Below are 16,078 nucleotides of genomic sequence, written 5' to 3' on the forward strand. Positions count from 1 at the left end.
AAGACCCCACTATTTTCCGAACCGGCCGTGTACCATTGCCATACGAATCTCGATTGCCAATCAATTTCCCTTTGTTTCCATTTCGTAAGAGGTGCAAACTACCAGTAATCGTTGTCACGTTATCGCCGCGGCATTAATTTCCTCAGAGTTTAATCTCGTACAAGAATTCGATAACGCGTGGGCAATCTGCGACATCGATCTCGAACGAAGGTCACGCCGCGTGTACGGCCACCGAACCGGAAGAACCGTTCACCGATCACGAACAAACAAACTCGACCCGCGGAGGACTGTACGCAAATTTGCCGTTTCAATTTGCGTTATCTGCTTGGACAAGACGCCCGTAATCCTACAATTGCATTCGTACCGCATAGATAGCTTTTCCTTTCGCGGACCGTGTTCCATTTTCGCGTTAACGAACGGACCCGTCGAGATCGATAAGCGGCAAGCTTCGAAACTTCGATAAAAAATGATCAGCGGAATCGAAAATAAATATTCGTGAGAAACTGGGATAAAAAATGTCTGCGACAATTGTATAAAAAAAAAAGGAAAAAACAGGAACTGAATAGATATTCGTTTCGGTATTTGAATAATTATAACGTATGACTTTAAGATACTTGTGATCGTAAATTCTTCTGACGTTTTTACTACTGTACTGCTTTCCATTTGCTTCGCGTAAATCATTGTTAACGCTACAACTATCATAAACGCGACCGGCACGCGTTGCTCTAAAATACTGACAAAATTGATGATACTTATATTTTGTACAACTTTTATTAAAGTATTTACTTGAATAAAGAAGTTAGTTAATAAGATTATTTAAGTTTATGTTTTCATACTTGTAGAATGAAAGTCAAGTATTAAGAACAATAAATTCGATTCCAAGAAACTGTTCTTTTTGATTTATCGTGCTGATTATCCTAATGCAAATTGAAATATGGTAAAATTCTCGATTAACTATTATGCAAATAACTGTATTTCAAACGATATATAAATTCAGGTGATTAGAATCATAATGGCATAAGTAATATTTTCGAAAATTCTTGTTTTAAAATGTAATCTATACATGCCAAAATATCAGAAAGAGAAAGAAATGTTAAACTTATTTTAAACTGACAACTCTAAATAATCTTACCAACAAACTTGGTCAATAAACAATACACATACTAGAAAAAATAACAATCCCTTTTTCTTAGAACGACAAAAACGAAAGAACGGTTCCAACCCATTCAATTAATAATCTTACCAACAAACTTGGTCAATAAACAATACACATACTAAAAAAAATAACATTCCCTCTTGGAATGACAAAAAATGAAACACAACGGTTCCAACCCATTGAATTAATAAAGACGAAATCTGCTAACAGAGCGACGGTTCCATTATCCAACGTCGCTCCGATTAGCCCGGATAATCGCGATTCTACCGTAGCATCTGCCGTAGTGCAAACTGTCTAAAGACTGGTAGCAAAAGCGTGAACCCCTTCAGGTATAGGGAACTGTTTCCCGAAGGTGCACGAGCGACGCTCTTAAACCGCGCGCCACGTCTCTCAATCCACTCGAGAATAGAGTCTCGCGAGCCTTGTTCCGCGAGCAGAATAGACAGCTATCGTGTCGCGAGTTGTCGAAGGGTAGTTTCTGGTTCTCGCGCCGCCTGCAGAATTCCGGTAATTCTGCCGCGTAGAGAGAGAAAGAGAGAGAGAGAGAGAGAGAGAGAGAAACTACCCCGGCTTGCGGGCGCGGCATAAAATTGACGATGAGCACTCACAGCAACGTGCAGCAGCTTCCGGATGGCCTGATTGTTTCCAGTGCCGCAATAGGCCATCGCCAGGGTGTACATGCCGCTGCGGCGAAGTATCGGATCTTTATCGGCGCAGAGGGAGGTCAGCAGAGGGTCGGCTTCCTCGAGGCGGCCGTACATGGTGAACGCGATGCCGACGGCCAATCCGCGGAGGATCTTCTCGTGCTGCGTTTCCTGGGCGTACTGAAATAAAAACGGTATACGTGTAACGGATACAGTCGAAATGTTTACGAGGATGGAACGCAGGTATCGCTTCCTCGAGATGGAAACATTTCATTAAACCCTCTCCAAAGCGTATGGAAATACCCTTCGCGGCCAAGAGATATGAATGTTAATTTCTCAAATTAAATTAATTTCTTTTGAATTGAAATAAAATCCTTTTGTCAGCGATATGCGGGGATGAAAGGAAGTATGTATTGTGTTATATATGAACAAAAATATAGCGACTAGGGCAATAGCTTCGGTTATCGATTCATTAAAAATCATATTTTGTTTAACGCCATTTTACGCGATGGTTGTGTTAATAAACAGAATAAGTAATAAAAACAGAATTTGGTATAAAAACTGTACTAAAGAGCACACTCGTACGAACGATATCATTGATAATATACTGAGCTTAAGGTTGCTATTGTTTCTACCATTATCTGCGTTCTCTTTTCAATTAGAAGTTTCTATTGCATGATCTGCAGAAAACTTGCAACAAAGTTATCGCGTTAATTCATTTAAAGCACTTATAATACTAGTTTGCAATTGTCTAGATAACCTGAATAAGATTACATTAAAAACGAGTTTAATCCTCTCGTCTTAAGTGATAAATTTATTAAAAAATTCTTTATTCATACTACAAATTCTATCAAATTAATATAAACACAGGCGCTAAATAAAATTGAATTAACATATATTTAACCCTTAAAAATTCGTTTGATAAAATTTCGAAAAAATAAGAAATGAAATGGCTATTTAGTAGAAATATTAAGAAAATAATATTCTTTATTATACGATATATCGTTTTTTTAGCATCGAATGAGTTGATATGTACTGACATATATTTATAGTATAGTATACTATTTATAATATATACCGATAGAACTGGAACGACGCGAAGGTGTCGAAACAGTTACTAGAAACGTATGGTATTTTTCTTGACGCTGCGTTCGGCAAAATTCTCGAGAAATTGTATCATCGCTACAATTGCGTCCGAATGACAGTAACGTCGCGGAGAAACGAGGAGGACCGAGTCGGCGAGCGGCGACGACGAACTCGTCCACGGTGGAAACCTATCGAAATGAAATCCACCTGAGCTACGGACAGGTGGAACACAACCCTGACAAAGCGAAGCAGTTTGTCCTGTACCTATTTTCCCGACGGTAGTAAGTGGATTTCGTTGTTCCTCGGGGGTAACTGTCTCGCGAAGAAATACGGGACGCTGAAGAGACGAGAGTCCCGCAAATAAATCGGCGAAGATTATGCGCGCACCGGTCATTCGCGAGGCGTTACGGGTTATGGGGAAAAATCGTGCGCCCCGTGGCGTACGCCTTTCCATTCTCGCTGCGCCGTCAACCGCTAGGGTTGGGATCAAGTTTAATGTTTCTTTACGAAATCGAGTCAATTTCAATAACAAAGTTTCATGGATTTGGATTATTTGACAAAACTGGGAAAGGTTTAGAAAAAATATAGAATTGTTTTCGAACATATTTTGTAATTTCTTCTTTAACTGCAATGTTTCAAAAATTCCGTATTTCTCAATCTACGTTATAAATTTTCATTTTCAATTTTTACTTCACAAATGAACTGATAAAATGTGTTAATTTGTAGTTCATTTCTATGCAAAAACTGATATTTATTGACATTTAAAATTGATATTTATTGATATCTAACTCTAATATTTACTGATATTTAAAACTGATATTTCGAGTAACATTAATTATTTATTAATTCTGTGAAAAATGTGGACAATAGAGAATCATTCCCGTCTTTTATTATTTTTAACTCACGAAAATCAATTTGAACATAAAAAGTCCATTACGTATGTCACGCTTTAGCATTTTTAATCCCTAACCTTGACTTACAAAAACTGACTGTGACAAAGGTTACCTTCGTTTGTTGCTCTACGTAAGTTAAAAAAAATTGTATGTTGATTATAATTTTCCACTTATTATAAAACGGATGAATATTCATAAAGGTCGTACAGTGTTTCAGTTCGATCTACTTGTACTCAATAAATATTCATATTTATTCTAACCAATTTGAAATTTTCATCGCTGGTCGGATTCGATGTTGCACGAGCAGGGTTCAATTGAAACTTAATTATCTATCGATCATTATTTGATGACTTCGTATCAATACACAATTAACTAAGAATTTTTTAATAAATTTTACCGTTGCAACAGCTATTAAATTATGAATTAAATAATGATTGAATTTCTTAATTTCTATTAAAGTTAACATTTAGGAGGAGTTGATTAAGCTATTTTTTAATGTAAATTCAAATAGAATGTCTAGTGTTCTATTCAAGTCTTACAATTGCTATCAATTGTTAATAACTCTTCAGAATTTCTGCCAATTGATCTCAACTATACCAGCTGATATTATCACGTGCGATTAATAGAAAAATATTACAACATCTTGAAAAATTTTTCTATTAACAAGAGAGTGAACTTAGGACTTCGAATTTGGCGTATAAAAATAAATAGTTCATATGCAAACCAGGAAATGCAAAACAGAGTATTTAAAAAATTTACGTAAAATACTATGTTCACTTATCTACGAGAAGTAAATGTGTGCAAAATTAATATATCTTGCAATTAAGTCAGACAACTTTTCATTTGCAAAAAAAAAGACACAGCGCTACAATAATTAAAGCGAATGAAGCTATTGCAACAATTGAATTTCATGACATTGAAATTTCCATAGTACGGTTTCTTCCGGTCACCGAAACTACGAAGCTCAAAATTAACAAAATCATTCCTACATAAGTAAATGCAAATAAATGGAATTACGTTTGAAAGTCTGTGAAGTAAGGGAATATTTGAACGTTGAAACGATAAAGAGCGCGTATCTTAAATGTATAATAAATTTTAAAACATTCGGGGATGTGGCCAATTAGAGAACATATTTAAGTAAAAACGGCGCCATTAACGGAAGATGTTAGTCCGCAGTGATCTGTCCGGTGAGAAACGCTTTGCATTTTATTTGTTATTTCAGTGTATAAATAAAAAAATCCGTGTACAGTGTGCATTTGTTTAGAGTTCGTTCGCAGAACGTAAAAGTATTAATAAATCACGGAATTTGTTATTGAAGGAGAGAGGGTAAATTTCTTACTCTCTTTTCTTCGTCCGAATCTCTCGTCCGCTACTTGAATTATTCATTCGAGCAACAACGTAAGAGCTACGGAACAACATTGCGAGGTCGCGAAACAAAAGTTCGTCTCGATTCAGGCACCGTCACGGCCACCTTAGAATCCCCTAATCTCTCCGCCGTACGATCACGTCCGATAAACGAGATAACGGGCATCATAATTTTCTCTAAAGCGACCGAGAACATCAATCGGTGGATTAATCGTTAAACCACCCGACCATTCTTCTTTACAGGATGCGCGATTTTTTAGCCAGCGATTGCAACAGAATTGCATCGTTCGCTCTGTACTTATTAAGAAATCGCGATATCGGGAATAACTAAAATCGCACTATCCGACGCGACGCGACTTCTAATAAAAACTTCGAATAAAGAAAGAATTCCTCCAGTCACGTGTGACGGCTTGACGGTTCCGACGATAATATTTCACGCGAATCGTCAGGGGGGATCGAGTTATGTAACTTGTCGTTTTATATGTAATTCGATTTGCTGTTTGAACAATGATCGAAATTTTAAAGAAAAACATTATGTTATAATACACCTGACCATATACAGCTGCAGACAGGTGTCTGAACAAACTGAACATAGTATATAAACCAAAGTAAATTGCGAGCTTTCGCAAACGTTCGCGAATATAGTGATCAAGAGGAATCTTTGATACGAAGTAAGATAAATCAAGGATTATAAATTGTTAATCTCCTTTCGAAAACCTTTTATTAACTATTTCGTATTTCGTTTGAATTCTTTTATCATCGTGCAATTGTTTTGTTAATATAGTTGATGTATACCAGAGCTTTGCCATTTTCATTTGCGTATAAATAATATTAGAGTATATATAAAAATTAAAAAATATATTAAGTACTCATGGCAAAGAATAATTATGTTTAACATAGCAATTATGTGATAATTATTTTTAGTATAAAATTAAATAATTGGAGGATCGAGGCTGTTGGAAAGAAAGTTGTAGAGCAAATTATATAAAAGAAAAAAGGCGAGACAAGACGGTAAAATTTTACAAATTCGTTAAAGAGTTGCGATGTTTTTCAAAATGTTTCTCAAGAGCGATTTCACAATGAATGTATCAGTACTACAAAAACAGAGCACATAACTGGCGGTGCAAACCAGAAGCTGTCCTCACTGTATCAACTAAAGATGAACTTGCTGATATCTCGTCGATAAGCGATGTCACTTATCGATAAATTGACCTATCGACGATATTAATAAATTATCGATAATATTTTCTATATGCAAATGTACAATGGCACGATCTGAGACAAAATATTTAGCGAATGTGAAAAACCTATTTTATTAGAACGTTATTTAAAAATTCACAATTGAAAGCAGTTTTATGACCGCGGTTATTTTTTTATAAAAAAATACTGTGCCTTTCTATACTATTCGTGATAAGCTTAAATTAAAAATATTAAATATTACGATTTATTTAATTCATTCTGCATTTTGATAACATACATAGGTAGATTAATTAATAGAACTGTATAAGTTATATATATAGTTGTATAAACATTATATATGATTAGAACGTGATTAAGATATCATTAGTTGCATAGAAAAGTTGATGATCAATTACTGTAAGACAATAAGTAGGACATTATCGATGAAAAGTATCAATAATTATCGATATTAAATGAGCCCGCCTCCTGGTATCAGAAACTTATCAACAAGGTGGTGCTTCGAGTGGGTCCCCATTGTTTCCATAAAACCTATAAAAGAAGCGGCAGCGGGGCGCGTGAACCGAGACAAACGTGACAATTACGAGGTGATCATCGGGCAACGAGAGCAACAATGGCCGTCGCATCTCCGTTACTGCTGCGTTCGTACAAAATATACTATATAGACGATTTGAGATTAACAGGAACCGAGAAACATTCTAACCAGCTCTGTTTACAGTGTACCCAGCTCTGCTCACCTCGTTGGCGCAGAACAATTACACGATCTTTCCGAACGAGCTTGGAGAACCATTCCTAGTCCAACTGAACTACGAAGCACTGAGTGAACTAGAAACCACTACTTTGGCATCTGATCTAAATTCTATCACCTTCACGCTGTTCACACGGTTCGAGACAATTTTTTAAATTACTGCTTGTGTTCGAAAGTGTGCGATTTTCTTTTGCGAAGAACCTTTATCAGATGTCGCAACAAATTAACTACTCAACTTTCCAGTTCAATTTTGCTTTCACAAAATATCTTTATCAATGTTATCGCAGTTAGTGTTCGAAAGTGTGCGATTTTCTTTCGTGAAGAACATTTGTTAGATGTCGCAACAATTTACAGATCCTGAGGAAATAATCATAAGGGTGGAATTCGTGGTACAAGTAAGTAAAAGGTGATTCTACGAGGAAAGATAAGAAACAAATTTGGTATAAAATTTCTTGGAGCTCCATTTTCGATAGAGTCGACTTCAAAGTTTGTTCGTGTATGTAAAGTATTTAGTTAGAATCTGTTCTTCTACCGCAAGTGTCTCCGTTCGTGATACTGTTTACAAACATTGATAATTATAGAAACATTCCGTTCACTGGATGATTCGCAGCAATTAATATTTGTGAATAGTATCATTGACAGAGGAAACTGCGGGAAGAGAGTGGACAGCTAAATTCTTTATAAAAATGAAGAAACTTTGAAACCGATTTTCTTGAAAAATGGAAAGATGTTATATTAAATTTGTTTTTTTGAATCGCTGTACTACGAATTCCGGTCCATTCTGTATACACAAAAATTTTATCAATCAAGAGAATTATTATTATTATTATTATTTAGTTTCACCTTTTCACACTGTTGCTATTAAAACCGCGGATCTATACTTTGCTAATAATTTAAATGAGTCGACAGTAACACAACAGTACATTCGAAATAATATTTTACTTATTTCGACTCTCGTTTTTTTGTTAAAAATATCTAAAACGAGAGTCCAATCATCGTACGCATTACGAAAATACAAAATAAACCCTTTGCACTCATAGCCATTTGAACTGTAATTTTAAATAATTTTCCTAGCTCATAGTATTCTTGTTGTATAGAACAAAGTTCACTTTTATATATACGAAATTGAATTAATTAACCATTTTTAATTTTTTAAATCTAAACTTTGTTCTTATAAATATTATCTTGGGAGATGATAAAACAATTATACTGGTGCATTAGAGTCACCGCTCGAGATAAAAGGGTTATGAGCATGAAAATTTGAGATACAAAAACCTATCTTGAATTTCAGACGAAACCCAACAAACGGCCAAATTCTAAAACTAAACGATGCGGGCACCGTCTCGATGAGCAACTGGAACAAAAATAGGGAGACTGTAATCGTCACTCACGGTTGGAAGAGCAAAGGAACGAGTTCATCCTGCACCCTAGTCCGCGATGGTAACATAAAACGCTATTCTCTCAGCAACGATCGCCAGGGTTCGCGGCACTGTATAATCGGGAAATGATTATTTTACAGCGTTCCTACAGGTTTTGGACAGTAACGTGATCGTGGTCAACTGGGAACAAATAGCCAATAACGTGAACTACGCGCAAGTAGCGAAGAGTGTTCCGGCAGTGGCCGATCACGTGGCAAGTTTCGTGAACAGCCTGCGGCAGAGATCGGGCCTGAAGACCTCCGCCTTGAAGATGGTCGGGCACTCCCTCGGTGCCCACGTCGTCAGTCTAGCGGCGAAAACGGTGTCAAAAAGCAGCCTGGTTGCCGAAGTAATCGGTGAGTGAAACTCCTTGCGAGAGGATTTCAAGATGTATTTAGATTTCGCCCGAAGTTCTAAACAGGCAGTCCCTAACGCTTCAGCGTCCGAGCAAAGTGCATTTGCAATCTTTGCGCGGCTCCGAGACTCAAGATGGCGGCGCACGTCTAAAGTCGGCAAACAAAACAAGCTCGCAAACAGATCCTTCAGCCGGGACGCATTGCGAGAAAGCAAATTTGCATTCCATTCAACCGCTGCGCGGTCTGTTTGATGCTTTGCCGTACTGTTCTCGGTCGTATAATGCGCGCAGGGTGAAAAATAATGTGGCTCGTGCAATACGCCGTTGCTGTCCGAAAGTTAAAATCTCTTTCATCATCCTTTAGTGTGTCGCGTTTGAAAAAGTAGCGAAGCGAAGGCGAGTGACGCGGTGTAGAGGCGAAAATGAATGGAAGATGAAGAGGGGGATGGTCTACGAAACTTCGAAACTTATTTTTGGACAATACCAAACATAATGTTCCGTTATTTGTTAACCGACACCGTAATTGGACTGGGCGTGGATGATGGTTCGAAGTTGCCGAGAGAAAACAGAGACGAAAGAGGATCTCGAGGGAAAGTTTTGATTGGCAACCTGAACCTAATTAATGAAAACGTATATAGTTATAACCAGCTAACTCGAAACTCCAGCAATTCCGTAAACATGGGGAAAAATCAGTAATAGTAGATAGAAATAATTGTTCCAATTGTTACGAAGATAGAATTTTAATGACAATTATTTAGAAACAGATACTAGCAGAGATATAAGGAACAATTAGATTGATATTTAAATATTTCTAATTACAGCTCTCGACCCAGCCGGTCCAATGTTCGACACTGATAATCCCAATAACAGGGTAGACCGATCCCACGCCAAAAACGTTCAAGTTGTTCACACGAGTATATTAGGACTGTCCAAGGCTGTCGGCAAATCTGACTTCTATGCCAACGGAGGATCAAAACAACCTGGATGTTCCACCGACTTAGTGGGTAAATGTTCAACTTGGTTCTATTATTGTTCAACTGGCATTCTAAATTAATTACGAACAGATCTCTTTTTAAATCACTTGTCATTTAAAAACCAAGTATTGCAGTTCACTAACAATCCTCATGAAGAAACTCAGATTTTAATAATCTTTAGTTCCATTCAATTCTCCCATACAAATTAAATTACTAGAAGAACTATTACAATATACTATATTGTATTATATACTATATGTATACAATAGACATATTGCATAAGGCATTACTTGTACTTCTTTGAGCTATTCATGGGAGGACACCAACTTCGTCGAAAATTCAGCTCCTTTGATTTTTGTGCAGTCTTCGAAAATTAGACTTCCGACCTTTCAAAATCTGCTACAGTATTTACGATGCAAATTATAGGATTTCATACTACATAGTACAGTAAATTCCTTTGTATTCCTTTAAACAGGTGCTTGTGCTCATGGACGCAGCTATGAGTATTACAGTGAATCTATCAAACACCCAAAAGGATTCCCAGGAACTCCACGAAATGGTGGTGCAATTGCATACATGGGTGGACCTACTCTTGACCCAAAGTAACTCATACTTTACTATCGCATAATCGTGTACGTATTTAACATATTAAATCTGAGTTTAATTCATGTTCCCTATGTTACAGTGCTCATGGTTCCTATGACTTCAAAACCGCAAGTAATCCACCTTACATAACTGGTAAATGAGAAGATTTTGCAATTCTTACGGCGATGCACTTGAATAAATCTCATCAATTTTAATCCTACCTATTTCTTAAATCACATCACCATGTAATTAAAATTCATTTACGACTACATTATTGTTATTATGGTAAAAATATTTCGAATAAGAAATACTAATATTTGTAAATAATGTGATGTTAATTAAAGAAATTTACGAAATATGAAATAATATGAATAATTTACTAAATATATATAACTAAAAATATTCGGATTCTTTGAAACGCCTAATAGATTAGTTTAAATTAGTGTATAAAAGAAAATATAATTTTTACTTACCGCTACCATGTCTTCTATCGCCTGAGTAGATTTAGATCCCAGCATGACCATGCCCATAGAAATACCAGCTGCTTCTCCAGTAACAGCATCATCTTGATAGAGATTAAACTTCAATTGTTCATACACGTCCTGTCTGTGGGAGCCCATAGCGGCCAGACCCAATCCCAAACAACCCCCGTGACGAACCATCTGCAAAACAAAAACGTTACATATTGTAGATATATATTACATCAATGAACTGTTTCAAAGTCCGAAAAATAATGATGTTAAACTTGCCTCATTTTGCGCATCCTTTAACTGTCCGAGTAAATAATCCGTAATGACTGCACCATGATTCGCGTGAATTAGTCCTAACGCATACAAACCACCTCCTTCAGAATAACCAGCACCAGCACCTGTATCTCTGGGGAGGTAGGACTGCATTAATGCTAAAGCCTCTTGTTCGTGTCCTCTATGGATCACACCTAAAGACGCTGTTGCGGTAAGCTTAGCCCAATTTGTGGCTCTTGCCAACCATTCTAAATTATCCCTGAAACATTGCGTCACCTAGGTCAATAGTGTCCAAAGAAACTTCCAAATTGTCCATGAAATGCGATGCATCAAGGAAAGTGAAAAAATTCAAAGATTAATTACCTCAAAAATTGGTCGCTGGTCGTGCCGGAATGCATATATGCATTAGCGATTACTGTGGCAGTATGACAAATAGAAACTCTAATCGTGTCCTTGGTATTTTTCAATATCAACATATCAGTCTGATTACTACGAATTAAGAATTGCAAATGCAGATCGATAGAAATTTCCCCTCCCAAAATACTCAACAGTGCATCTACACGCTTCTGTTGTTCGCGTTCTTCGGCGTTCTAAAAGTAGAAAATAAAAGTTCATGGAGTTTTATATCTTGCATAGATCCCTATTAACTAGTTTTCAAAAGGAGAAATCTAAAATACGTTCTTAGTCAAAACAGATGATCGCTTCTACTCTACGTTCGAAGCCTGGAGTTAAAAAAATGGGGATATTATAACTATGAGCGTATTTCAAGTGTCTTCTTTCGAAAATTAAATTATAACTAATCATTACAGTTACATTATTCCTATTGCTTACCAGACTTTCGACGCTACGTTGTTCTTTATCTTCTGGAGCAGGTGTACTAGGTTCAGTTTCCATAGGGGTAGCAGTGACTGTAGTACTGTTAGTAGTAGATTCAGTACTAACATCCGTAGCTGGTTTCACAGCTGGCTTAACAATAGGTTTGACCATAAGAGCTCCCGGAATAGGTGCTGTTGCTCTTAGAGCTTGTAAGACACAACCAAGGAACTGCTGAGTAGCCGATTCATACAAATCAAACGCGATTTGATAGGCCATAAGAACCCAATCTTCCGAGCCTTTACTCAGTTTGTTTAAGAGCTCAGCAACAGCTAATGGATCGTCAAGAAATATCAGGCATTGACACATGTTGACATAGTCCGGTGTCCCTAAATTACGATAAAGGCTCACTAAGCAGCGAAGAACAGTGTTACGGAATCCACGGTTCTGAATGAGGCTCATCACAACTTGAAAAGCATAGGACAACATGCCACTCACGTCATCCTATAAAAATAAAATTTAATGAGAGTCAATAAAAAGCTTATGACATGTAAATTCATAGTTTGCGCTTCATTTGTATTCTGTCTGTTCTTACCGATTGCAAGATTGCAGTTTCCAAGATATCCATTCTTCTTGTTTCAAGAGCAAGACCTAATGCTTGCCTATACTGATTATCATCTAAACACCGTTGGAACATTCTGTTGACAATGCCTTCCAACCTCGGATCAATGCCTTTGCTATCCGGTGGTAATTTTCCTTCAGCTTCCAGAACACGTTGCTGAGTGTAATAATCAATACATTTAGCTGAAAATAAAATTAGAACCAATTAATTTAATAAATTTAATAAAAAAACACGTATAATGGCAGTCAAGACACTTACCAATGGTAGTATCTACATATTCATTACGAGCATTAACATCAAAGAGATTTCCAGCTCCTAAAGCATAGGTAAGAGAATCTTCAAAACTTCCTAAATGGTAATAAACTTTGCTAGCAATTAATGCAGCTAAGTCATGTTGAGGAAATCCTTTATCTTCGTGCAGAATTTCACTAAAAAGTAAAACGTTCATTGTTAAATACAATAGAAAGATATATAAACATAACAAGTTTTGCAGCAGAAAACACATACATTTTTTCTATAGCCTCAGAAATCTCTGGCCAAAATTCATCAACGAGCATATCCAATTTTCGCAGAGCTAACTCCTTCATTTCCTGTACTGGCTCCTCCAGAAGGGCGATAATGCCCGCTGAAACAATAAGAATTATTAATTAAATTTACGTCGTTAGATTTGCAAAATAATGTGTTAAAATGTAAGATAAAAATACAGCGATCACGATAAAGTTAATGACAAGATTTATAATTAAGTAAGCGATTATATTTTTCACTTCGAAACTAAAGTTAGAGGTTATGATCCACGAGATTTGCAAATCATTCCATGCATAGTGATAAGCACAATGTGAAAATTTACTGTGAAGTACATTATTAATATAATTTTAAATATAGTATAATATAACACTTCGAATAAGTCTCTTACCTGCGGATGTAACATTCATGTTGGGTCTCATTGGCTATAAATTCCTTCGGTAAAAACTCGGACAGACAGTTTGATGGCAAGCTATGAACACGCCAAACAAATTCAACTGAAACATGCCACAAACTTTCGTAATGATAACCAACGTGACAAGTAGAAAATCAAATATCACACGATGCTGTACTTCTTATATGTTACATAGCATTAAATGATATATCATCTTTGTCTAAACAAATAAAAATCTTTTAATAACAGATATCTGTTTTTTAAAATAGAATATAATATTATAAAAATTTACTTCTTCAAATTTTAGACTTCGTGGATGGTATCACTGCAGCAGGAACTTCATGATTGTGTACAATAATGTACTCTGCTCCTGCACATTTTCGTGCTCCTTAAGCTGGCTCGCACATCCCCACCATTTTACTGCGCACCTGGCTTTGCGCAAGTACTGAAGAAGAAGAACGAAATACGATGTAGAGAAACAGAATGAGACCTAACAAAGTATATGTGCAGTTGTGCACATGGATACGAAACCTAGTCTACCTTTACTTTGTCATGCTTCCGATCTCACTCTTCCCGCGCATTCGCTCGGTTGGCGCACCCTTTAAGCAAACTTCGTGAAATTCTATTTATAAAAAAGCTTCAACTTTCAAATAAATGATATCTGTTCTGTCCATTGTATTTGTTTATATCTATAAAATAACGGATTTTATTATTTGAAGCTTCTTTAAAATTCGAATTTCGCGCCGCGTGCCTCTGATGGCACGCTAATCAAAATGGATGCGCGAAACGAGTAAGCTACAAGCACGTAGAGTGAAACAAGTTACATCCGTTCGTCGGTGTGACCTGTTCTACATGTAGTTGCGTTGATTTCATGCTCTCTTGCTTACTCGCTATTTCCCTCTCTTTCTTTGAATGGCTCGCCAGTAAATCGCCAACCAATCAAAGCAATGAAATTTCTATATTGACCCTTGCTAACGGTTCGTGCTACGGCCTGGAGGTGTGCGGTAGTAGGACCAGTTATTATCTTTATGCTATTGTGACTTGGGATATCTTAGAACTGTAACCTGTTTGTGCGATACGTGTAACTATGTGCTTACAGTGTTTTACGGAACAACAATAATATTAATGTTACTATAATGGCAGAGAAAACGAAAACGATGAGTCACGTGAAACATATTCCAAAAGATGCTCAGGTTATAATGTCTATAATGAAAGACATGGGAATAACTGATTACGAACCGAAGGTTATAAATCAGCTACTCGAATTTACATATCGTACGTATTATACTTTTGTAATTTCTTTGGTATTAAGAATCTGCTGTTCAGAATACTCATTAACGTACTTGATTATTTTGTATCAACTGTTCAAAACGATTTATAAAATAACTTGTTTACAATGCGTAGGTTATGTTACTTGTATATTGGATGACAGTAGAATTTATGCGAACCATGCGAAAAAGAAATTCATTGACCTGGATGATGTTAGGTTGGCGGTTAAAATGCAATTAGAACGCACATTCACGAATCCACCACCAAGAGATGTATTGTTGGATGTTGCTCGTGCTAAAAACAATATACCATTACCGTTTGTGAAGCCTAGTAATGGTCTCAGGTTACCGCCTGATAGATATTGCTTAAATGCAACGAATTTCAAACTGAGAAATGCACCTAAAAAAGGAGTTGGCAAACAATTGCATTCGTTAGTTGGAAATAATGTTCAAGGTAGTCAATCGAAGATCAAAATGGAAGGAAACAAAACTGGTCTTTCCATTGTTAAAAGGCCAGGCACGTTAGCCACAGTTGCTAGAACCCAAACAATCTCAATACCAAAGCCAGTTTTAAAGTTTTCGACAGGTAAATTTTATGCTTTGTTATTTATTAAGAAAAGAAAGTTTGATATCTCTTAATTTATAGATCCCTATGGAGTCCTGCATTCCCAGACATCTATCCCTTCTATCCATATTTCATTAAGAACCCAATCACGTAAGATGCGTATTCCTTTGTAGGAAATAGTAGAATTCTAAATGTATTTTTCTAAATTTTTAGCCTCGGCAGGACCAGCCACAGTAAAAGCACAAGTTGCAAAGCCAAAAATACAGATCTCATCTGGTCAGACAATGCCTCCCGTTAAGATGGAGATGGAGGACTCTATGAAACGAAAGCGAGAGGACGATGATTATGACATTCCATAATGATAAATAGTAAATACAGAATACCCTCTGATTTTACGTTTCTACTGTACAGGATTATGTCAGTCAGGCTTTATGTCAGTCAGTGACAATTTTTAATTTTTACGACGTAACAAAATATTCATTCAGTTTCAATCTTCCCACAACCAATACTATTTTCACATGGAGTTGTATATTTTTAATTAGAACAGTCAATATTAAGGAGAATTATATTATGAACATAATTCCGTATACCATATTAAAGAAGAAATTATTTTCACTACTACTTTTCTAAATTTTTCGGCGATTACCGAAAATACTTCGTTTTCAACATACTGCTAGCGATAATGAACGTTAAGTTTGATTCTACTTTATCACCGTCTCTCGAATAGATA

The 16,078-nt window shown here is 36.4% G+C and overlaps 3 protein-coding genes across 4 annotated transcripts in view; 2 read left to right on the forward strand and 1 right to left on the reverse strand.

Annotated features, from left to right (window-relative positions):
- LOC144470984 (26S proteasome non-ATPase regulatory subunit 1-like) overlaps window positions 1-13,627 on the reverse strand; it is a 19,949-nt gene extending 6,322 nt beyond the window's left edge. Inside the window, exons 1-9 of the mRNA XM_078182611.1 lie at window positions 13,513-13,627; window positions 13,107-13,224; window positions 12,858-13,027; window positions 12,573-12,781; window positions 11,996-12,481; window positions 11,528-11,754; window positions 11,171-11,423; window positions 10,895-11,083; window positions 1,765-1,980 (exon numbers count right to left, since the gene is read on the reverse strand). Coding sequence (XP_078038737.1) covers window positions 1,765-1,980; window positions 10,895-11,083; window positions 11,171-11,423; window positions 11,528-11,754; window positions 11,996-12,481; window positions 12,573-12,781; window positions 12,858-13,027; window positions 13,107-13,224; window positions 13,513-13,543 — 1,899 coding nt within the window. The 5' untranslated portion in view covers window positions 13,544-13,627. The remainder of the gene's footprint in view (window positions 1-1,764; window positions 1,981-10,894; window positions 11,084-11,170; window positions 11,424-11,527; window positions 11,755-11,995; window positions 12,482-12,572; window positions 12,782-12,857; window positions 13,028-13,106; window positions 13,225-13,512) is intronic.
- On the forward strand, window positions 5,714-10,788 carry LOC144470877 (pancreatic lipase-related protein 2). 2 transcript variants are annotated; one of them, XM_078182466.1, is made up of 8 exons: window positions 5,714-5,815; window positions 6,820-6,982; window positions 7,060-7,225; window positions 8,381-8,529; window positions 8,609-8,863; window positions 9,684-9,862; window positions 10,312-10,438; window positions 10,522-10,788. In XM_078182466.1, the coding sequence occupies exons 2-8, from the start codon at window positions 6,955-6,957 to the stop codon at window positions 10,569-10,571; spliced, it is 954 nt and encodes a 317-aa protein (XP_078038592.1). In that variant the 5' UTR covers window positions 5,714-5,815; window positions 6,820-6,954; the 3' UTR covers window positions 10,572-10,788. The 2 variants fall into 2 exon arrangements, with proteins under 2 accessions (XP_078038592.1, XP_078038591.1); XM_078182465.1 differs by having other exon boundaries at window positions 5,718-5,815; window positions 9,684-9,866; window positions 10,522-10,787.
- A 927-nt stretch (window positions 13,628-14,554) lies between the features above and the next one.
- Window positions 14,555-15,966, forward strand: Taf9 (TBP-associated factor 9). The gene is made up of 3 exons (XM_078183578.1): window positions 14,555-14,790; window positions 14,920-15,369; window positions 15,562-15,966. The coding sequence occupies exons 1-3, from the start codon at window positions 14,652-14,654 to the stop codon at window positions 15,705-15,707; spliced, it is 735 nt and encodes a 244-aa protein (XP_078039704.1). The 5' UTR covers window positions 14,555-14,651; the 3' UTR covers window positions 15,708-15,966.
- The last annotated feature ends 112 nt before the right edge of the window (window positions 15,967-16,078 follow it).

The sequence above is a fragment of the Augochlora pura genome, chromosome 6 (genome assembly GCF_028453695.1).
Source record: "Augochlora pura isolate Apur16 chromosome 6, APUR_v2.2.1, whole genome shotgun sequence".
In the NCBI taxonomy this organism is placed as follows: Eukaryota; Metazoa; Arthropoda; class Insecta; order Hymenoptera; family Halictidae; genus Augochlora; species Augochlora pura.